At 47.2% G+C, this 23,627-nt stretch overlaps 2 protein-coding genes across 2 annotated transcripts in view; both read left to right on the top strand.

The window, feature by feature from the left end:
• RALGAPB (Ral GTPase activating protein non-catalytic subunit beta) overlaps positions 1-8,710 on the top strand; it is a gene marked incomplete at both ends in the record, with an annotated part of 81,913 nt that extends 73,203 nt beyond the window's left edge. Inside the window, 5 exons of the mRNA XM_080716508.1 lie at positions 359-495; positions 3,531-3,639; positions 4,382-4,460; positions 8,050-8,198; positions 8,517-8,710. Of these exons, the coding sequence (XP_080572634.1) occupies positions 359-495; positions 3,531-3,639; positions 4,382-4,460; positions 8,050-8,198; positions 8,517-8,710 (668 nt within the window). The remainder of the gene's footprint in view (positions 1-358; positions 496-3,530; positions 3,640-4,381; positions 4,461-8,049; positions 8,199-8,516) is intronic.
• A 6,381-nt stretch (positions 8,711-15,091) lies between these two features.
• Positions 15,092-20,967, top strand: ADIG (adipogenin; the record flags this gene model as incomplete). The annotated part of the gene is made up of 2 exons (XM_080716189.1): positions 15,092-15,221; positions 20,852-20,967. Exons 1-2 carry the CDS (start codon positions 15,095-15,097, stop codon positions 20,965-20,967), a joined length of 243 nt encoding a protein of 80 aa, XP_080572315.1. The 5' UTR covers positions 15,092-15,094.
• Positions 20,968-23,627: the final 2,660 nt, after the last annotated feature.

Below are 23,627 nucleotides of genomic sequence, written 5' to 3'. Positions count from 1 at the left end.
CTCAGCAGCAGTGGGCACCGCTGTCATTCCAGTGCTTGGGAGACTGAGACAGGAGGACCAGCCTTAACTTAGTGAGACCCTGTGGGAAAAAAACAAGTGGGGTGGGGGCTGGGATTGTAGCTTTAAGGTAAAAATGCCTCTGAGTTCAAGCCCCAGTACTAAAATAAATAAATAAATAAGAAATATGTGTAACAGACCTATATGGGCAGCAAATAGCTGATCCTTGACTAAAAGTTTGTCAGTACTTGCTCTAGAGACAGGACTTAGCTAAGTGTCTTGCATTAGACTAACTAGCACAATTAGACTTGACTCTAGAGAAGTAGCAGGTATTATATTTATTCTTTTCTTTACCTCATAGCTGATTCATTGGAAAGTAACATCTCAGACCAAGATAGTGACTCAAATATGGATCTTATGCCAGGAATTCTGAAACAGCAATCCCTGACACTTGAGCTTTTCCCCAATCACACAGACAATCTTAATTCCTCACAGAAGGTAAGTCATTTTGTTGATAGATCTCCAAAAATGTATAATGAAGTGGGAATAATTGTAAATTCATGTCTGAAAAGCTTTTAATCTTAACCCAGAGAGTAATTAGACTAGAGTACTAACTCATTAGTAACTTAAATTTTTTACTTTTTTATTTTTATTTATTTATTGTAGTACTGGAAATTGAGCCCAGGGGCATTCTGCCTCTGAGCTATACTCCAGCCCTATTTTTTATTCTTTATTTTGAAACAAGATCACACTCGTTGTAGAGGGCCTCTCAAGTACCTGGATTACACGAGTGTGCCGCCACAGCTGGCTACCCATCCCTTTTTAAGCCTAGGGGTGTGTGTGTGTGTGTGTGTGTGTGTGTGTGTGTGTGTGTGTGTTTTACCATTTTACCTCTCAGCTACTTTCCCAGCCCTATTTTATTTATTTTGAAACAGAGTTTCACTAAGTTGTAGAGGGCCTCACAAGTTGCTGAGGCTGGCCACAAACCCAGGATCCTCCTGTCTTACAAGTTTGCGCCACCACACCCACCTTCTAGGTTTTTATCTGTTTGTTGCAATATCTAGTAAAGGTATAGCAGTAGCTGTACATTCTACCTCTATAATTATGTAATTATTCAACTTAAACAAAGTGTGACCTTATAGAAATGGCAACATTTTGGAGAATGGCTCAGAACAGTAGTACCCTCTTTTTTGCTGTTCACGCTCTACCGATTTGTTACCCATGTTCAGCCATAATCCAAAAACATTCAATGGAAAATTAAAAATTGAAGCCGGGCATGGTGGTGCACGCTTGTAATCCCAGCATTCGGGAGGCTGAGACCTGGAGGATCGCGGTTCACGGACAACCTCAGCTACTTAGTGAGGCCTCTGCAACTCAGTGAGACCCGGTTTCAAAATAAAGAAAAAAAAAATAGGGCAGGGGGTGTAGCTCGGAGGTCAGTGCCCCTGGGTTCCATCCCCAGACCTGGAGGGCGGGTGGATTTGATAGCCAGGCATGGTGGTGCATGCTTGCAATCCCAGTACTTGAGAGACTGAGAAAGGAGGATCGCAAGTTCAAGGCCAGCCACAGCAACACAGTGAGGCTCTCAGCAATTAGCAAGATCCTGTTTCTAAATAAAAAATAAAATAGGCTTGGGGATGTAGAATGTTCCTGGGTTTAATTCCCAGCACCACACACACACACACACACACACACACACACAATCTCCTCTCTCTCTCTCTCTCTCTCTCTCTCTCTCTCTCTCTCTCTCTCAGTTTTAAATTATACACCATTTTGTATAACTTGATAAAATCTTGGAGTCCTGATTTATTCTGCTCAGGATGTGAGTTATCCCCCATTTATACTCCCCCGTTAGCAGTCTTGGTGTAGCTTCCTGGTATATAATACTGTAGTGTGTTCAGGTAACTTTAATGAAGTAGCCCAATACTGCATCACAGTACCTTACTTCCTCTTACCATATAGGTACTATGTCATTTCACATCATCACAGGAGGAAGGATAAGTTCAGTATATCTTGAGAGAAAATACATCCACATAGCTTTTATTATAGTATATTAAAATTATTCTATTTATTAATCTTAATATGTTACTATTCTAATTTATAAATTATCATGGGTATGTATATATAGGAAAAACATATGTAAGATTTCAGGCATCTACTGGGGGGTTTGAATATACCCCCCCATAGATAAGGGGAGGCTTTTGTATATGCGTAAATACATACCAGGGCAGCCAACCACTGGACATATGCTCTGGCTGGTGTCCTGAACTTCCACTGCTCCTCTTAAAATCATTCTATGAGGCCTTCAAAACTCCTCATTTTAAGCCAGGCATGGTGGCACACACCTGTAATTCTAGTACTTGGGAGGCTGAGACAAGAGGATCGCAGGTTTGAAGACAGCTGTGGGTGACCAGGAAGCCAGAATCACATTGTGCTCAATAACGAAGGCTCAAGAACTCTTTTTGCTGATAAAGAAAAGGAATTAGTTATAGATTGCAGGACGGAATATTTAGATTGGGAAGTAGGAATAACTTGCTGATGGGGCAGTTTGAAGATCTGGATCTCAATAGGTGTGGTGATACACACATGTGATCCCAGGAGGATTGCAGTTTTGAGGACAGGCTCAGCAAGTAGTGAGCTTTTTTTTTTTTTTTTTTGAGTCTGGGGATGGAACCCCGGGGGCATTCTACCTCCGAGCTACACCCTCTGCCCTAGTTTTTATTCTTTAATTTGAAACTGTGTCTCATTAAGTAGCTGAGGCTGTCCGAGAACAGTGATCCTCCAGTCTCAGCCTCCCAAATGCTGGGATTACAAGCGTGCGCCACCACACCCGGCTGGTAGTGAGCTTCTCATCAACCTAGGGAGACTATTTAAAAATAAAACAAAATTGAGCTGGGGGTGTGTCTCAGAGGTAGAATGCCCCTGGGCTCAATCCTCTGTTCCACAAAACAAAAAAGATTAGGATCCCCCAGCAAAGTAGTGATGTTTTAATGGGGAAAGCATACTGCTTTCTGGCCATAATAGACTCAAGTTTCTGTAAGCCCTCTTTAAAACATTACATACATATTTTATTGCTCTATGCATATTATAATTTCTCAGTATCCCTTTTTTCCGTTGACAACTTTAGGTCTCAGTTCCTTTTTCTAGGTTAAGACTGATGAACAGAAGCCAAAGAAGAGTTTTTAGGCAAATAATGTTTTTTTCTTTGTGTGTGTGTGTGTGTGTGTGTGTGTGTGTGTGTGTGTAACTGGGGATTGAACCCAGCTCCAACCCCATTTTTTATTCTTTATTTTGAAACAGGATCTCACTAAGTTGCTGACAGCCGCACTGAATAGCTGAGGCTGGCAGTGAGCCTGTGATCCTCCTGTCTCAGCTTTCCATGTCTTGGGATTACAAGCGTGGGCCACCATGCCCAGCTCAAATAATGTGTTTTATATTTTGTTCCTAAAGTGATTTCCATGACCTAACACTTAATAATTGGATGACTGGGTAGTTTTATGGAGCCAGTTCTTTTTCTCCTCTTCTTCATATAGCTCAGTCCCAGTTCCAGAATGAAGAAGCTGCCTCAGGGTCGCCCTGTGCCTCCTCTCGGACCTGAGACCAGAGTTTCCGTAGTCTGGGTGGAACGCTATGATGATATAGGTACTGTTTAAGGATCTCATTCATAAATAAAATGGTAGTAGAATGACAGTGACTTGCCAAATGTCTGAAAAGAATGGGAATAGAGGCCAAATACTGTGGCCACGAGCAGGTCGGAGCTGAGCAAGCCTGGCTTTGCGTCTGTGCTCCACTGCTCAGCAGCACTAGCCCTGAGATTGGCCATCTGTTAACGGAGATTCTCATTAACTTACTCCATAGTTGTGAAGACTTGATGAGACGCATATATACAAAGCTTTTAACGTTTATTCTTACTTGTATTGATCTCATCCCAGGACCTCTGGAGAAAGGGGAAGCACTTCACTCACCCTCTCTCCACAGACTCTCCTTTGAGGACAAAGGTTATCTTTAAGCTAAGCGTTCTGTGGATAAGCTTCTCATGTTTTTATGTAAGCAACATAAGACCATTAGAAATGCATACGTAGCCTAAAATCCCATCCAGGTCGGCATTGGTGGGAGAGTATGGTAGTTGCTTTCTGATTCAGCCTTCACAGGCGATGAATCATGTTCTCTAAAAACCCTCTTGTTCAATGAATTTGGCTAAAACATGTCCGGAGGGAGATTTTTTTCCTCTAATTTGGGAGAATCATTAGAATTACATATTTAGGATGGTATAATCTACATATTTATTGCCTACCTGTGTAAAGAGATCTAAAAATTAGATTTCCTATTGTTTGTTTGGGAATGAGGGAGAAATATTAATTGTAATGCTGTCATTTTCTTCCAGAAAACTTTCCCCTTTCAGATCTAATGACAGAGATCAGCACTGGTGTGGAAACCACTGCAAACAGTAGCACTTCTCTGAGGTACACGCTTTGTATTTACCTGAAGCTGATCAGCATGTCTATCTCCTGTGTGTCAGCTGCAGCTTAGTGAAGAATTATAATGAGCCAGGTGGAGTGGTGCACATTTGTAATCCCAGTACTTGGAAGGCTGAGACAGGAGGATTACGTTCATGACCAGCTTCAGCATCTTAGCCAGGCTCTCAGCAACCTAATGAGACACTGTTTCCAAATAAGAAATAAAATTGAGCTGAGGGTGTAGCTTGGAGTTGAAAGCCTGTGGGTTCAATCTCAAGTGCCACACACAAAAAAGAAAAATTGTAATTAAACAAAAAGGTTGAAAGCAAAGTATTAAAAGAAAGAATCAAAGAAGTTTGGACTTTAGCCAGGCATGGTGGCGCACACTTGTAATCTCCATGTTTGGGAGGCTGAGACAGGAGGATCACACAGGATCAAAGCCAGCCTTGGCTACTTAGTGAGGCCGTGTTTCCAAATAAAATATAAAAAATAGGTCTGGGAGTAGAGCCCAGAGGTAGAAAGCCCCTGGGTTCCACCCCTAGTACCACCAAGAAAAAAGAGAGAGAAGTTTGTACTTTAATGGACAAGGTTATCAAATTAGAGAGGTTTTAAAAAAAAAACTTTATTGAGTTATGATTGATGTATAAAATATTGTACATATTTAATGTTTATTGTTATATTTAGCCACTGTGCTAATACAGTTGATCCTGAGAACTTATTCATCCTGTATAACTGGAACTTTGTATCTGTTCATTAATATCTCCCCATTTTCCAGCCCCATTTGTGTGTGTGTGTGTGTGTGTGTGTGTGTGTGTGTGTGTGTGTTACTTAGGGGTGATTGAACCCAGGGGTGTTCTACCTCTGAGACACACCCCAGTCTCGTTTTATTTTTTATTTTGAAATGGTCTCGGCAAGTTGCTGAGACTGTTCTTGAACCTGAGATCTTCCTGTCTCAGCCTTCTAAGTACTGAGATTATAAGTATGTGCCTCTTCATCATCCAGCTTGCCAGCCCTGTTTTGCCCTCTGCTTCTATGAATTTGATTATTTTAAATTTATCATGTAAGTGGTATCATAGAATTTGCCTAAGTGGTATCATATAGAATTTGTCTTTTTTTTTTGGTGGTGGTACTGGGGTTCCTGGAAGCCCTTCTACCTCCGAGCTACACTCCCAGACCTATTTTATTTTTGGAAACAGGGTCTCTCAAGCCAGCACGCTGGCTTTGAACCTGCGCGATCCTCCTGTCTCTGCCTCCCAAGTGCAGGGATTACAAGCATGTGCTGCGCCACCATGCCCGGCTAGAATTTGTTTTTTAGAATTATTTGGTTTGCCTATACAATGAATTTATTCTATATTGTTTAGTTATTATTATTAAAGCAATAGTACAGATAGTTTATTTTAACATCTTTTTTTTTGTGTGTGTGGTACAGGAGTTAAAACATATGGGCATTCTACCTCCAAGCTACACCCCTAGCCCTAGTTTTTATTCTTGATTTTGAAACAGGTCCTCACTAAGTTGCAGAAGGCCTCACTAAGTAGCTGAGGATGACCACAAACCTGCAGTCTTCCTGTCTCCGCCTCCCAAGTGCAGGGATTACAAGCGTGCAGCACCACACCCAGCTTTAACATTATCATTTTTAAAAAACTTTCTAGAGGTTATCCTTAAAACTTGCATTTTCTTATGCTGAAGGATTTTTTTGTTGTGATACTGGGGAGGTAGAACCCAGAGGCATTCTACATCTGATTTACTTTCTCCTAGACCATTTTTGTTTTGTTTTGTTTCTGTATTGCTGAGGCTGTTCTTGGACTTGCAACCCTCTTCTCCCAGCCTCCCAAGTACTGGGATTGCAGGCATGAGCCACCACCTAGTTTATACTATAGTATTTTTGAACAAATTAAAAATATAACATTAAAGATATAAAATTAAAAATAGTAAAGATATGAAATTAAAGATATAACAAATTAAAGTACATCAGTATGCTTCTCTGAAAATTAAGAATTTCTTCAGATAGCTAAAGATAACATTATGCCAAGCACACACCTGTAATCCTAGTACCTGGGAAGCTGAGATAGGAAAATCATTTTCAAAGCCAGCCTCAGCAACCTAGTGAGACTCTGTCTCAAAACTAAAAAAAAAAAAAAAAGATTGGGGTGTATCTTGGAGGTAGAATGCCCCTGAATTCAATTCCCAACACCAAGAGAAAAAATAAAGAAAAACATTATAATTAGTAGCAGTTTCTTAACATCATCGACAGCCGGTTCATATTTCTATTTGTCTGTTTTCCCTAAAATTCCCTTACAGTTGGTTTGTTCAAACCAAAATTCACTTCAGGACTGTACATCTGGTGTTAACTCCTTTAACCTGGAACAGCCCTTTCTTATGTTCTTATGTCGCTGGCTTGTAAAGAGACTGTGAGGTAGTTGTCATAAGGTTGACTTTTCTAGAGCTAATTGGGGTGAGAATTTAGCTGTCTTAGAGTTTTTGTTGTTTTAATCATTTTAGGTCAAGAGTTGTAATAAAATCTCCTAAAAGGCTATATTTTATTGGTAGATTAGCAAAGTTTAGAATTTGGGGGGCAGAATTACTCTAGGATTCATTGTTTATGTCTTGAAAGATTAACTCAGTGTTGCTTTTGCTGAAATCCCTTTACCTCCACGGGCAAAAAACTCATTGTGTTGATAAAGCCTCCCACTCACAGCATCAAAGAGTAACAAGAGTACCTCTGGATGCTTAACTCATAATTCACTCTTCCAAGGGTGCCCTTGGTGACCTTAGCATCTATCTGCCCTTTGGTCAGAAGCTCTGAGAGCTCTGGCCCTGCAAGGCGTGGTTTTTTGTCAACTCAGCTGAGCAGGCACTTGCAGCTAGTCCAGACCAGTGGTCTTCCCAACCTTTTCCTCTAACTTCTGGGGGGGGGGGAAATATCTCCAGGATTCTCACATTGGACTTTCACTTCTGCACTGAAGTGCGTTGACTGTGCTGGAGTTTCCTGCACTCTGGAAGCCACACTTTGTTCCCTGCAAAAGGGGAGCTAAGCAAAGTTCCGTGTGTGGCTGCTGGATACTCCCCATGGTCTTCTAAAGCAATTTTCCAGCTTTTTTTTGTTTGTTGTTGTTGTTTTGGCACTGGAGGTTGAACCTAGGGCATTGCACTTACGCAGTGAGCACTTTTCCACTGAGCTGCATCCCAGCCCTCAGCCTGTTACTTAAAAAGTCTAACGCTGAGCCAGGTGCGGTGGCACACGCTTGTAATCCCAGCATTTGGGAGGCTGAGACAGGAGGATCATGGTTCGAGGACACCTTCAGCTACTTAGTGAGGCCCTTTGTGACTCATGGAGACCCTGTTTCAAAATAAAGAATAAAAAATAGGGTTGGAGGTATAGCTTGGAGGTAGAATGCTCCTGGGTTCCATCCCCATGCCACACACACACAAAAAGGTGTAACTCAGGTAATGAGCACTCAGGGCCAGGTGTTTGGGAGCAACATGGGCTCCCAGAGAGGATGCTGCTGGCAACAGGCCCCCCTGGTATTCTCATGCTATGAAGGAGGACTTCAACGCTTGAGTGTCTGCACTGAAAGAGTTTTCTTTTCTTAAGATCTACAACTCTTGAAAAAGAAGTTCCAGTCATCTTTATCCACCCTTTAAACACTGGATTGTTCCGAATCAAAATTCAAGGAGCCACTGGAAAATTTAACATGGTCATCCCTCTCGTGGACGGGATGATAGTCAGCAGGAGAGCGCTTGGTAAGGTCTGCACATGTGCGGAAGGGTGGAGGCTCCTTTCCTTCCTTCTTTAATACAGGAAATGATGCTGTTACTTAAGAGGTTGCATATGTAAAAATGCAATGGTCCTTGTTAAAAAGGGATCACGATTGGTTGAAACTGTCTTTGATCTAGAAAGCACAGCGAGACCTTCTAGTATCGGAAGAGGCATTTTCTTAGTTCTGTGCCTGCCTCTCTCAGGACAGGAAGTCAGCCAAATGGAATCAAGCAGTTGGGGTGCAGAGGGTGGTCGCCTTCACTCAGCTGCCTGAACACTGACAGTAATTTAACTCTTTTTAGGCTTTCTCGTAAGGCAGACTGTAATAAACATTTGTAGAAGAAAGAGACTGGAGAGTGACTCCTACAGCCCGCCACACGTCCGCCGGAAACAGAAAATCACCGACATTGTCAGCAAGTACCGTAACAAGCAGCTAGAGCCAGAGTTTTATACTTCGCTTTTCCAGGAGGTTGGACTCAAGGGCTGCAGCACTTAGATGACCGTCTGTCTGGGCAACGGAACTCCATTGTGGGGGCTGTAACATCAAAGCAAGACGGTTTGATAGGTGATCACTGTAACAATAAACAAATCACTCCCCACGAGCTTACCGTTAATCACCAGAATAGAAGAAACACATTGTACACCCATCGGATAGAAGACTTCCGGCTTTCTAGTGAAATGGGCTCCCAGACACAATCATATTCCTGCTGGTAATGATGACAAACATTTTAGCCATAAACTTTATTTTAAAAGTGATCATTTTAGTTAAATATAAGCCTTTTTGAGGACAAAGGCTTTTATGCATCTCAGTTAAACACATGCATTGGTAGTATCAACAAATTTTCAAATTAGAAATTGAAGATAGTTTTATATCTTACTTTTTAGGAGGTTATATTGAGAATTAAAATGTCTCAGAATCTTCCAGAACATTTAAAGGCTTGTGTTGACAACATGGAGGAGAAGGAAAGAAGTTTTTGTCTTCTGCTCACTTGTAGGTCCATTTGTCATCAAATTGACAAAAAGAAAATATAAGTGGTTTTTGCTCAGATAAGTCTGACATTAAAATATTTCATATTTCCTCTTCATATTTAACAAAGCTGTCATTCTCGTCACGACGCAGATCTGTCTGAAGACTCAGCTTCTGAGTGAACAGTTTTAGAGTGGAGGCTCAGCCTCACCCTTGGGGATCAGTGAGGCCGGTGGGGCCGGGAGCTGGAGGACAGCGGCAGTGCCTCTGCTCTCCCCATTATTGTCCAGCCGGTGACAGCACAACAGGCTAAATGTTTGTGATTCTTTGATTAAATATCAAAAAACGTAAATTCATAACAGGGGCTGAAAATAGTTTGATCCATTATCTCTTATTTCAGGACCAAGCAGCAAACTGCAATAGTTGGTGAAGGATTCTAATTTGGGGTTCGGGAAGTAGCCTCAATACTGCTTCTTCAGTCTCCTCCAGAGAGCTCTTGGATTGTATCACAATTGACAGATGCGCGTGGCCACCTCATTGGTGCTGCCGGGAAAGTGTCTGTCGCTGTCTTGCTTTCTAGACTTTGCAGCCAAAAGCACAGCATGTCTCTGCCAGGGTTTTGGAAATAACTTCTGTAACCTCACTGCTGCTTTTCTGCCAGGGATAAAGCCTTTGGGGTGGCCAGACCCAGACCATCACAGTGCTATCCTGTGCGCCACTCAGTCATCTTTTGTAAGATTATTTTGTGTGAAGAAAACAAGTGAACGCCGGGCGTGGTGGCGCGCGCTTGTAATCCCAGCACTTGGGAGGCAGAGACAGGAGGATCACACAGGTTCGAAGCCAGCCTCAGCTACTGAGTGAGGCTCTCAGCAACTTAGTGAGACCCTGTTTCCAAGCAAAAGTATAAAATAGGTCTGGGAGTATAGCCTGGAGGTAGAAAGCCCCTGGGTTCCACCCCCAGTACCACCCAAAAAAAGAAAAAAGACAGAGAAATAGGGCTGAGGGTATACCTTGGAGGTAGAATGCCCCTGGGTCCCGTCTCCAGTACTGAAAAAAAAGAAAAGAAAACAAGTGACATTCGAGTAGAAAGAGGAGTGATCAGAGTTGTACCCGGATGTTTCCCACATGCACGCTGATGTCAGTAGATTCTGTAGGTCAGGGTTATACTTGGTCGGTTTGCACAGACAATTCTTACCCCAGAAGTATGCAATGGTCATCTCTGAGCAAGAAATGGGCACAGCAGCTCTTGGTCTGCAGTTGGCCACACCCTTTTGTTCATGTTTGTTGTTAGCTCAGGTAAAGATAACCTCCCTCTCCTCCTCTGTGACTCCAGTCTCTATTCAGGGCATACTGTTATTCAATAATTGGTCTTTTTGAGCTAGGCAATAAGTTGATGTGTCCAGATGGTAGCTTGGGAGAGAGGGATGTACGATAGAGATTAGTGCGTTCTACTCTAAAAACGTTTTAGTACCTCAGCAAGAACAAGGTGAGGTTTAACCTTCAAGGAAATGCCAGGCTAATATTCTAAGAGGGACATGCCTTTGTTTTAGCTGAAGTGAACAAAGGAAGCTATAAATGAATGTGTAACTTATAACATTCTGGAGGTTAAAAATAACTGATGTAGATGTACTTCCTCTCTGTGATTCTTCAGATAAATCTTTTACTTTGGGCATAGTTTGAATGTCAGAAAAATATATAGTATGTGTGTTGAGGGTGGGCTTGCTGATCTTTCAGTTAGCTTTTACTTCCTGGCAGTGTTTGTGACCCTGATGACTTTGATAGGTAAACCATGTTGAGTACAGCTTGAGGTCTGGGGCACTTGGTGGGCCCAGGGGAGGAGGGAGACATGGCCTCTCAGTGTGTGCAGAGCCAGCATACTATGACGCGTACCTCACCAGGTGCTGTTTTCCTTCTGCTCAATATCACATTTGCCCAGAAAGTGAGTGTGGCACGAACCCTTGGATACGCACTAGCGTGGTCAGAGTTCATGATCATGAACTTTACCCAACTGCCTATATTAAAACCACTCTGAGTACAAAAATGCCAGAGGGATATATTTAATATTTAATAGTAATCTTTTGTGGTCCACTTGATCAGTGTGTCCACCTCTGGTCAGAACCTTTGAGGGGAGGCTTAGTCCTCTCTGCTTTGTGGCTTTAACAGTCCAGTGGCTACGTGTGCCAGGGTGGATGAGTGTCATTCTGGGAAGGGGGGAGCATCCCCAGGAGACAGGAGGTCACCCTCATACTGCCTTCTGAAGTTCCAGGAAGGTGAGGGCTTTCTTCCTCTCTGTGAGCAGTAAGACAGAAAGGAGGGCTTGTAATCCTTTTAACCCTCTCCATAGCTAGCCATTTCTCCCTTTGTCGGGGCTTCCTCTTAGGATTCACTCTTATCCTTTAACACATTGGTCCCCCTCTCCACCACTACCACCACTCTTCCCCTCACACTCACACACACATGCGCGTGACTGATCTCCTTCACTTCCAGGTTCTGTCGTTCAGAACAGCTTATTCTCCTCTGGACTCACTCATCAATATAAGGTGCCTACACCTTTGGCTAACGGGTGTAAGTTGCTCACAGGTGTGTGTAAAGACCTTCATGAACGGCTCTTTCCTGTGGCATGGGGAAGTGTTTCTAGAGAGGCCAAGTCTTTGAAGTGTTTCTGTTGAAAAGTGAAGCTGGATGCCAGGTGTGACACACGCTTGTCACCCCAGTACTTGGGAGGCTGAGACAGGAGGATCACAGGTTCATGGGGGTCACAAGGATCACCAGCCTCTGCTACTTAGTGAGGCCCTCCACAACTTATTGAGACACTTTTTCAAAATAAATAATAATAGGGCTAGAGTTGTAGCTCGGCCCTGGGTTCTATCCCCAGTACTGAGAAAAAGAAAGAAAGAAAAAAAAATGTGGAGCTAAAAACCAGGCCTGGTGGCACACGCCTGGAATCCCAGTACTTGGAGGCTGAGACAGGAGCATCGGAGGTCCGAGGTCAGCCTCAGTAAGCAGTGAGACTCAGCCTAGCAAGATCTCATTTCAAAAGTTAAAAAAATAAAATAGAGCTGAGAATGTAGCCCAGAGGTAGAATGCTCCCAAGCTCGATTCCTAGTACTATAAAAAGTAAAAGAAGAAAAGTAGAACTTCCCCCAAAGTAAGAGTCGGCCTTACACAAAGACATGGCTTGTGCAGCTGGTAGGGTGGGTACTGGGGTTCAGATTAAATCTTCCTCAAGACTGATGTGTGTGTGTACATGAAGTGGTCACTGGGGTCAGTGGGTCTGTTGCAGGGTCCCTGGCAGCTTCTCCTGAGGCAGAGGGATTGGCGGGTCCATCGGGCAGAGTTGAGTCAGACTGAGTCTTTGAGCAGCTAAGAAGCCATGCACTGTGTAGTGTTTTTCTCGGAATATTACCACTTGTTCTTCAGACACTTCGTTTTTTAATGGTGAGGGAAAAGGTATACTTTGGGATTCCACAGTGCCTTGCATATAGTAGGCGCCCAATAAATATTTGTTGAAGCAAACCAAGTTTCCCGAGTCCTTGTCTCCTGCAGTGACCAAGACATCTTTCTCCTCTGAAGGGCTTGGCAGTTGTGGCTAAAAACCAAGCAGTATCATTGTTTGCTTGAAACCGTAGATACGATTTGTATGAATTTCGGTATGTTGCCAAGACATCTTTTTCTTACTGTATTTTCTGTAAATATTTCTGGCACTGAACTGTAAAGTAAGGGCGAGATGTAAATATGAAGGTGTACCTGTGTCTCCTCGCTCCTGTGTTTGATCTTCGTCAGCTAGAGAAGAAGGTCTAGAGGTCTGTTTGTATTTATGCCGATCCTTTGTCCAGAAGAAACCCATGGAATATTGAATGTAATACATTTAGTCAATTAAATTTTAAGGAGATTCTTATCTAATAACTTGGTGTGTGCTTTTGGCTCAGGTTGGGGGTGACTCCTGCGGGGGAGCTCTTAATCCACTCTTTCCGAGGGATTCTGCTCAGCGTTGACTGACATTCATAATTTACTGATTTTCACCCTGGTTTTGTAGTTTCACAGAATACTCAAAATTAGACTGGTTTCGAAAGAAAAGCGTTTGGCTGTCTATCCTGGAAGGGGCTTTTATTGTCAACGGAGGCTAGGAGTTGCCAAGGGTGGATGGCTCTGAGACAGGATTTTCTGCCTGCAGAGACTGAGCTCCACCAGGGCCAGGCATTTGGAAAAGGGGGAGATGCCCCTCTGCAGGGGTGGCTGTGAGGCCCATGCTCTGATCCCGAGACCACGTGTGGTGGGCTGAGCAGACCACTTGAAGTAACCATGAACCATCCCGGTGCTTGCCTGCGCCCAGAGCTTCCCGTCCCACCTGGCGCAGACCCTCTGAGCTGCTGCTGTGCTGGCCCAGGCCCGCCCCGCCTGTTCACCACAGGACCTCCACCTGGGTCTCTCTGGTGGCCAGGGAAACCAACTGTATGATGGCCTTGTCTTGGTTTCTGGGAAGGTTTCATAACCAGAATATGTTTTTTCAAGTCTTTTCCAACTCGGGCACCCAGCCCTCTGACCTCCCCTTTTAGGGCCCCAGCACCTACAGATCACCCTGGCCCAGCCCTCCTTGCTCTCGGCACGGCGCTGCTCTCGGATGCTTGTTCACGTACCACTTGTTTAGACCTCCTCTTCTGGGGACTGGCACCCCACGGCAGCCTGGGACTCCCCTCACAGCTGCTCCCGGCTTCAGGCAGTTCAAACTCAGCTCTCACCATGAGATGCCAGGTCTTCACATCAGGCTGCCTCCGGGGCCTTCTGCACTCAGTGTTGGATCTGAGCCTCACTGACCAGAGGTTTGCATTCAGCGGATGACGTGAACCTAGGCAGTGCCCACCCACCTGCAGCCAGTGGCCAGGTGGGTGCTCCAGGGACCCAGCTGAAGAGCGCACAGCGGCTCATTTGTACGGGCCGCCTCGCACCCGCCGGCCGCCGGGCTGGCCTCGGTCCCTCCTCCAGCTTGAACTGCTGAGCCCTCGGAGGCTGAGAGCCACCTTCCTGCCACTAAGTTTTACTAAATTCTCACGAATGTATGGACAACAGGTGAGGTGGGAGAAGACAGGAATGGCACTCTGGAGCGTTCTGCCCACTTAGGAGATACGTGAGCAAACCTTTAGAAGTCCCTCACTGAAACCCCAGTGAGGACAAGGGTAGACGTTGCCACGTTAATCCTTTATGGGAGCCTAAAGTGTTTAAACGGCAGCCCAGGGACCTGCCTCAGCCTGGAAGGTAGATTTCGTTTTCCAACAATGTTTTAACAAGGTTTGATCCAACACTGAGTTTGGGAGATTTCACATAAAATCCAGACTCTAGCTCTAAAATCTAGACACTAGCGCTCTCGGGCAAGATCGGAAAGTGGCAGTCCTGCACCTGTTTCCTGCAGCCGTTTTTCCATCAGCTGCAGTCCCCGTCCCCACAGATGTGGGTGTGTGCATGTAGTTGGCGGGCAGGGCCCGGGGAGCTGGCAGGCTCCTGGTGGTATCTGTAGCCCCAAATATGTGAACACTCTCTCAGGACTCCTTTTTATCACATCACCTATTATTCTAGCTTACGATATCATTCCGCTAATAAGAAAGAGAATCAGAGAGGTATTGTGTGAGTCCAGCAGCTGCTGACTGGGATTCAAGCCTACACCTGCCTGCCTAGAAGCCTGGGCCTTTGTCCTCAGCCACGCCGTCTCTCTCCAATGCTCACCCATGCGTCCAAGCCAGCCCTCCCTGGGCTTCGTCCTCTGCAGGCTCTGCCCAAAGGACACCAAGACTTCCTTGTTACATCACAGTGGCTCAGTCGCAGTTGGGCTGAGTGCAGAGCACGCCCCGCCTGCCGGGCCCCCGGCCACCTTGCCAGCCCTGCCCAGCCCCGCCGGCCCTGCACAGCCTCACGCACGCCATGAAGTACCCTCTGGTGCCGCTGGTGAACGACCTCACGTTTTCCTTCCTGGTCCTCTGGCTCTGCCTGCCCGTGGGGTTGCTGCTGCTGCTCCTGATCGTCTGGTTACGCTCCCTACTGAGCCAAGGTGAGCGTCTTACCTGCTAGGCAGGGCCTCTTGGAGCCGGGCAAGGTGCCGAAGAAGTGTCCCCAGACAAGTGCAGAAAAGGGTTTTTCCCAGGTATTCTAAGTGCAGCTGGGAACTGGCTTGATAGTTTAGGACGTCATAACCTAGAGTCCAAGAGTGAAGCCCCGAGTTTGACTTGAAGCAGTATGTTTGTGTGCAGGTCAGAGTCCCCTAAAGACCACCACTGGTGTTTAGGCTCTTCGGAGCAAATTAGAAAGAGGTGGCCCCTCTGGGCCAATGGATTCAAAAAAAGTTCCCTTTCTGTGCAGAAAGCTCTGGAAGCAGAGAACAGGCTTGATTTTGTCCTGCCTTCTACAGCTGGATATTTTTGTGCAGTAAACAACTTACACAACAGGACATGGCCACTTGGAGCAGTTTCTGGGTGTCCAGAGACTATATACTGTTTCTGCCCAGATTAGACCTCAAAGGAGATCTGGGCTTCCCTGGGATATGAGACTATGATAGGGGACGGATGGACGTCCTGACCTCAGCCAGTCATTAAGAGGAGCAGGGGCAGGGCGCGGCCAGGCAGGAGGGCAGCCAACGCAGGCGGGCTGGGAGACAAGCTGGCCACGTGGCAGGGTGACTCCACCCCTCAGGCATCCCGAGCACCCCTTTACCCTCCGCTTGATCTCCCACCTACAACCCCCCAGCTCCGTGACCTTTGGCCATCTTGGCACAGGGTGCTGAGCCTGCTGCCAGCTCTGGTCACATGCTACTGAGAGGAGGTGAGCAGGGGGGTCCCACCCCCTCCTGCCCCGTGTCTCAAATGTGGGGGCTGAGGGTTCCTGGCAAGAGCTTACAAAGTCTTGCTCTCAGGAAGTGTGTGCTTGAAGCCTTTCTCCTATTCCCAGGGTGGACCACAGCCCTCTTCAGGGGCAAGGCTGGGCACCAGCCAGAATCTGGTGGGAGCCAGAGGGCCTGTTTGTGTCCTGGCTGTAGAAGCTGTCTCCGGGGCCTAGAAAGCTCCCGTCTTCAGGCTTTATTCTTGTCCCTTAATAGCTTATTGTAATAGTTAGCCTTTTTTTTCGGGGAGGGGGAGTTATTGGGTGTTGAGCCCAGGGGCATTCTACCTCCCGCTACACCCCCCAGCCTTTTGTTTGGGTTTTTTTTTTTTTTTTTTGGGTGATACTGGGGTTCCTGGAAACCCTTCTACCTCCAGGTTACACTCCCAGACATATATATATATATATATATATATATATATATATATATATATATATAAATTTTTTTTTTAATTTGGAAACAGGGTCTCTTAAGCCAGCGCGGCTGGCTTCGAACCTGTGTGATCCTCCTGTCTCCGCCTCCCAAGCACGGAGATTAAAAGCGTGCGCCACCACGCCTGGCACTTGTTTCGTTTTGAAATAGGATCTCTCTAGGTTATGAGTCTCACTACACTGCTGAGGCTGTCCTTGAACCTGCGATCCTCCTGTCTCAGCCTCTCAAGTACTAGGATTACAGGCATGCATCTCCATGTCCGGGATAGCCTTTTTGAACCCTATGTATTAAGTCCTGTACCAAACACTAGACAGGCACTATCTCATCTAATCGTCAGTGCTGTAGAGTAAGTAATCCTTAATTTATAGTTGAGGACACCGAGGCTTGAAGAGGGGAAGGAACCTGCTGGGAGTTGCACCTGTGAAGTACTTGAGTGTAAACGTGACGTCGTGGCCCTGCCACCTCTCGGCCCCATGGCTTTGGGCAAGTCCTGTCTGAGCTTCAGTTTTCTCATCTGTGAAATGGAGATAGGGCAGGACCTGGCCTTGGGGCTTCTAGGAAGGCCTCAGCGCTCAGTGCTTGCAAGACAGGACACGTGGTGCACGTACACACGTGGCATGTAGCGGGTGCTCCGGGCTGAGAAAATAACCCAACCAGCGCTGATTGCATCACTGCTGGTTTGTCACTGTGGGGCGGAGCGTAGGAGTGGCTTTGAATAGCTCTCCAGAGGGGACACCTTGCAGCTCTACCATCACATGGCATTTTGAAACGATTTCCTTGTAAATTTCGCAATGAAGCGAGACCTCCTTCAAGCAGGGCGGGCAGTCCTCTCTCGGGGCCCAGTCTTCTTGGAACTCTCAGCGTGGCGTGTGTTTTGCCCATGTGCTGGGGACTGGCTCAAGTGCAGATCTCAGGGTTGCAGGCTGAGGACACGCAGGCTCATGGTTTTCCATTTGTCTATGTCTCACACTTTATGGGAATCAGTTTGGTCTGGAATTGCTTAAAAAAGCAGGTGACAAGATCCACCCTTATGCCTCCTGCCTCCTGCTCCTGCCTGGCTCAGGGCAGTTTCAGGGCCCAAAGCTGGTCAGAGGGTGTACCTCCCGAGCTGAGGGAAAGCAGGGGAGGAGGGAGCCAGCTCCCGGGCATGCGGCCAGCGGGGACGCTGCTGGCCCCTGGCCGTGATACGGGAAGCTGGTAGAGCTACATGGAAGACACTCCGCTGTGGCCTCCCCCTGCGCAATTTGAAAGGGAGATACCAGAGACGGATTTGGGCCGAGACAGGCAGCCACAGCAGGCTCTGGCCACCCGTGAGGTGGTCTTGGGAGCAGAATGTTCAAAGCTGCGTCCGAATGCTCTGACTTCAAATCAGCGTACCGTAGCTAGGTGCAGCAGGGCACTCCTGTAATCCCAGTTCTTGGGAGACAGGAATGTTCCTGTGTTCAACCCCTAGTACCACCCAAAAGAAGGGGGCACCCACTGGAGCTCCACGGGCCTATGCAGTTGGGAGGCTGAACTGGATCCAGGGCTACCACTTCTCAGACTTCCTTGTCTATAAACATGAAAAATACTACAGATTCAACATCCCTAATCCAAAACGGGACAGAACATTTTGATTTTTGATTTTCAGATTAGATGCTCAATCATTAAAATCTATGCAAAATTTCAAAATCTGGAAAATAGCCAAAATCCAAAACACTTCTGGTCCCAAGCTTTTCTTTTCTTTTTACCTTTTTTTTTTTTTTTGGTACTAGGGATGGAACCCAGGGGCATTCTACCACCGAGCTACACCACCAGCACTATTTATTTTTTATTCTTTATTTTGAAACAGGGTCTCACTGAGTTGCAAAGGACCTCACTAAGTAGCTGAGGCTAGCTGCAAACTGAGATCCACCTGTCTCAGTCTCCCAAATGCTGGGATTACAAGTGTGTGTCACCACACCTGGCTCCAAGCATTTTGAATAAGGAATAATCAAAATGTCACCTGGTAGGGGTTTGAAGACCCCCAGAAGGGAGAAAGTGACCTCAGCTCAGCTCTTTAAGTTCTTGACTTATGCCACAGAAAGAAATTTCAGCTCACATTAGTGTTCTTCTCTAGTCTTATGTAGTCTAAAAAATGCACTGTGTCGTGCCAGGTGTGATGGCACATGCCTGTAATCTCAGTTCTTGGAAGGCTGAGACGGGAGGATCATAGGTTGGCAGCCAGTCTCAGTAACCACAACCCAGACCCTGCTTCAAAATAAAGAATAAAATAGAGCTGGGGGTGTAGCTCAGAGATAGAATGTCCCTGGATTCAATAATCAGTTATCAGTAACACACACACAACACACACACACACACACACACACACACACACACTTCGTATACAGACATTAATTATCTGGACTCACAGTACTCTAAGATTCATGGGCTTTTTTTTTTTTTTTTTTTTTTTTTTTTTTTGGTGGTACTGGGGGTGGAACCCAGAGGCTATCTACCTCCGGGCTATACTCCTAGACCTTTTTAATAAATTATTTGGAAACAGGGTCTCACTAACTTGCTGAGAGCCTCACTAAGTAGCTGAGGCTGGCTTCGAACTTGCGTGATCCTCCTGTCTCAGCCTCCCAAGCGCGGGGATTACAAGCATGCGCCACCACGCCCGGCTCAGGGGCTTTTTAAGAGTTCATGTCTGGAGGAAAACGGGCTTAGGGAGTAAATGTAAAGACATTCATGAAGCTTCGTAGGTTTAAAGTTACAGTCTCTGTTCTTCTTCCCAGTTAGTCTCCTTTCGACCTATCCTTATTTCTTCTACCTCAGATCTGTAGCAGTTGTGTTAGGAAGTTGGTAAGAAGGTTAATTGAGAAAGTGCATGTAAAACCCATAGTATGCATGTATATGTATAGACATATATCTGTTCAAAGCACAATTCCTGTCTCCCGTGAAGAACAGTCATTCAGGCCATCTTACTGGTTCTTAGGGGGCACCTGCCAGCATTGTTGGACCCCTGTGGAGGCCCGGGCTGAGCCGCGCCTCTTACCTTAGCTCACCCTCAATGTGGGAGGCACTATTACTGTGCCCACCTTGCAGATGAGGCGGAAAGGTGCTCGTGTCTATCTACTGCTCTTGGTCACAACCCGAGGGTTCTATTTGGCCTCCTTTACTTCTCTGCTGCCAGTAACACGGTACAGTAAGGAAAATGTCTTCCCATCGACTCTTTCTCACCTGACCTTCTCAAGATAAGCCACATTAGCAAACTCATGCACATGCTTAATAACATGTAGGCTTTCAAAAACAACAGGAAGAAGAGCAGTATTTAAAACAGAGAGAGAAGCCAGGCGTGGTGGTGGCGCACACTTGTAACCCCAGTACTTGGGAGGCTGAGACAGGAGGATCGCGCAAGTTCGAAGCCAGCCTCGGCTACTTAATTGAGGCTCTCAGCAATTTATATTTTATTTGGAGATCCTGTTTCCAAATAAAATATAAAATAGATCTGGGAGTATAGCCCATAGGTAGAAAGTCCCTGGGTTCCATCTCATTACCACAAAAAAAATTAATTAATAAAAAATGAAACAAATTTTACCATATACATTTCTCTGCAACTTGTATGTGTGTATGTGTGTGTGTGTGTGTGTGTGTGTTACTGGAGAACCCAGGGGCATTCTACCTCTGAACTACACCCCCAGCCCTATTTTATTTTTGAAATAGGATCTTGCTAGGTCTTGCTACTTGCTGAGGCTATCCTCAAACCTGCATCCTCCTTTCTCAGCCTCCCGAGTACTGGGATTACAGGCGCGCACCACCACACCCAGCTCTGCAACTTGCTTGTAACATTTTGTGGGTACCCTACAAGTCAAACAATACAGATACCATGCAGTCATCTGCGTGGCTTCATGACGTGCCACCAGGTGGAGAGACCAGGTCTGCCTTAGGTCAGTGTGCCTGTCTCCTCCCGTGATGCTGTGCCTGCAGCCTTGGGGCCTTTGTCTGTGTGTTCCTGCGGTGGGAATCACTGTACACACAGACCCAGGGATTCAGTAATGAATGAGCGAGTGGAGAAATGGGCGGTTGGGTGGCAGGCTGGCTGCGTGTCTCCTCGGTGCCACCTCCTGGATGGTGCCCAGGGCAGTAGGTCATTCGCACACCTCCAGGTCCGTCCCCTTCTGCAGGTGGACGTGGTCACTGTCACAGGAGCAACCTTCTTTCTAGGTTCTTGGTCATCATCCGAGGCCCTGAATCCTTCCTGAGGTCTCAGGGCTGGTCCAAAACAGTTCTGCCTTGGCCTCCTGGCCTCAGAAAAGGCCACAAGGATTCCAGGCCTGGCAGGGGACTCCTTTTGGGCTGGGGTGGAAGATGAGATGTGGCCACCCCACGAGGCTTGCTTTGGACCTCCACAGATTCAGAGAATGACTCAGACTTATGCTTTAACTGGGAGCCCTGGAGCAAAGACCGGGAAGAGTTTTCCTGGAGGGGGACAGATCAGGACCAAGAGGAGGAGAGGCCCTGCTGGTGAGTCTGCTCTACCAGGTATGCCCGTCCTAGGGGATCAGCCTGCCCCTGCTGTAGCACCAGCCACCTCTGCCTGAGGAGATTGCTTACAAAGGCCCCTGCTCTCACCCCGTGACCTCGCTTCCCATACTCTCCCAGGGCCTTGGCCCTGCCTGTCCTCTCTCCCTGGGACCCTCTCCCTTGGACAGCTGCCTGGTCACCTTCCCACCTCCAGGGCCTTGCTCAGGGGTCGCCAACCACTCTGTGGTGTTGCAGCGGCCCTACTCTGCGCTTGTCACCTCCAGTTGCCAGGTAACGGGGTACCCAAGCACCCAAAGCACTTCTGGCCCACACCGGGCTCAGTGTGTATTTATGGAAGGAATGACACCGTAGTATTCACGGTAATAATGACAACAATGTGCTGACGGTGACTGGGACCTGTGTCCAGCACTTCCCTTTTACACGCTCACTAATGAAATCCTACAAAGAAAATATAGAAACTCACAGTCAGGCAGTTAAATAATTTGCCAGAGCTGCGTGTGGTAGCACACACGTATAATCCTGGTACTTCAGAGGCTGAAACAGAAGGGTTGCAGGTTTGAGGCCAGCCTCAGCAACTTAGCGAGACCTTAGCAACCTAGTAAGACTGTTTTCCAAATAAAAATAAAATGGGGCTGGGGGTAGAGCTCAGAGGTAGAATGCACCTGGGTTCAATCCCCAGTATCACAAAATAATAATAACAATGATGGAGGCTTGCCCAGAGCTCTTGCTCCTACTGAACACCTCAGAGGCCTCATCCGTTCCCATGAGGCTAAATGGCATCTTCGGTCCTGTGATCCCAAAGAGACGTGTTTCTCTTTGGCCGCCCTTCTGAGCCCCAGAAGTTGCCTGCTTTGCATCCACGTCCAGAATGAGAGTCTTGATTTTCATCATTATCCATCAAAGCAATACAACAGCCTGGCTTTCTGCCCGCTTTTCCTAATTCCCATAAACAGCAGCACCACCGACTGAACAGGAGCACGGTCCTGGGAATCCTGCAGGCCTGCCCTCCCACCCCCGGAGCCCAGTGGGTAAGGATGCTGCTCTGTGTCCCATGCATCGCCTCTGTCTGTGCCACGGCCACCGGAGCCTGCCCGATCCTGAGTCGGCCCAGCTACCACATTCTCCAATCCCAGTGCAGGGAGGAAGTGGGGCCAGGAAGCAGGGACCTCACTCAACCACGGTGGTACCAGGGATTGGATCCAGGGCATTCTGCCTCTGAGCTATACTCACAGCCCTATTTTACTTTTTATCTGGAGACGAGGCCTCACCTGCAAACCTGTAATCCTCTTCCTCAGCCTCCCCAGTACTGGAGGTTACCGACGTGTACCCTCATACCCAGCTCTTACTTAGCCTTTCTTGGTCCCAGCCTCAACAGTTGAGAGTCCTTTCCACAGAAAAGCTCACGCACACGCGTGCACTGAGATTTGTGCACTGGCGGCCTCATAAGCTTGCAGTCACACGAGGTCCTGTGCTCCGCAGAGCCTTGTGCTTGGTTTGATGCCCAGGTGTTGCTGTCTTGAAATTCCTGGCATGTGCTAGGCAAATGCTCTATGACTGATCTTCACCCCCAACCACAAATTCTTAAATTATGAACCAGAGGCCTCGCCTGTTATTTCGTTAACGAGCCCCGTGTCTTCTGCAGCCTGTTTCATGTGTGTACAATGAGCAGGGCAAGAAAATGAGATTTGAGACTCCACAAAGAACCCTGTCCATTTCCAGAGAGCCCTCCCCTCCCAACACTGACCGTGCCCCCCCCCCGCCCCATGTCCTCCCTAGACTCTGTCACCCGCTGGTTTGGGGCTCACTCATCCTGGTTTCAGCTGGGCTATGGCAGTGGCAGAAGTGGCTGAGAGAGGCTGGCCGGGGAGGGAAGAGACCTTTGGCGACGGAGGCACCTGCCCGGGACCCCAGCCCATCTCCTGTGCGGTCAGACCTACGAAGCCTCCAAAGAAGCCACCTCTTCATCCTCACAAACGACCTCCCAGCCTCGGGAGGGGACCCAAATCCACGAAGACAGTGTGAGCAGGCGCGGGGACAGGGCGCTCCACTGAGCTCAGGAGCCCTTAGGGCAGGGCGGGGCCATATTAAAGCAATGAGGGGTCTCCTGTGCCCAGGGGACCCCCGGAAATCCTGCTGGGTCTGCCCAAGTCCGTTCATTCACAAGCCCTGGCCCAGGCCCCGCCTTGCCGCTTGCCAGGACATCCCCTGCCTGCTGTGCAGAGGCTGCGGGCTTGTCTGACTCAGGCTGCTTGCTTAGGCTCCAGGTTGATTTAAGACCAAGTGTCCACTTGAGTAGCTGCAGCATGTCCACCGTGGTACCTCCTTCAGTAGGCATTGTTCCCGTCTAATGAACAGTGTGCGTGCCAGGCACCTTTCCACATGCTTCACACGCGCGCGCGCGCGCGCGCACACACACACACACACACACACACACACACACACACACACGTGTTGCTCATGGGAATTCCAAGAGGCAGAGTCTGGTTGTTCCCCAGGCAGCAGGGTTAATGGGCTGGGGAAGAGGACAGGCTCTCTCGGGTACCACCTGGAGATCGTCTTTGTCTCCTCTTTCTGCCTCACCCACATCCCACCAGACACCACGAGGCTTTTTAAATCCCCAAGGAGAGAGAATGGAGCCTGAAT

This window comes from Muscardinus avellanarius (genome assembly GCF_963383645.1).
Source record: "Muscardinus avellanarius genome assembly, chromosome: 19".
Lineage (NCBI taxonomy): Eukaryota > Metazoa > Chordata > Mammalia > Rodentia > Gliridae > Muscardinus > Muscardinus avellanarius.
This window is presented reverse-complemented; position numbering and strand designations above follow the sequence as displayed.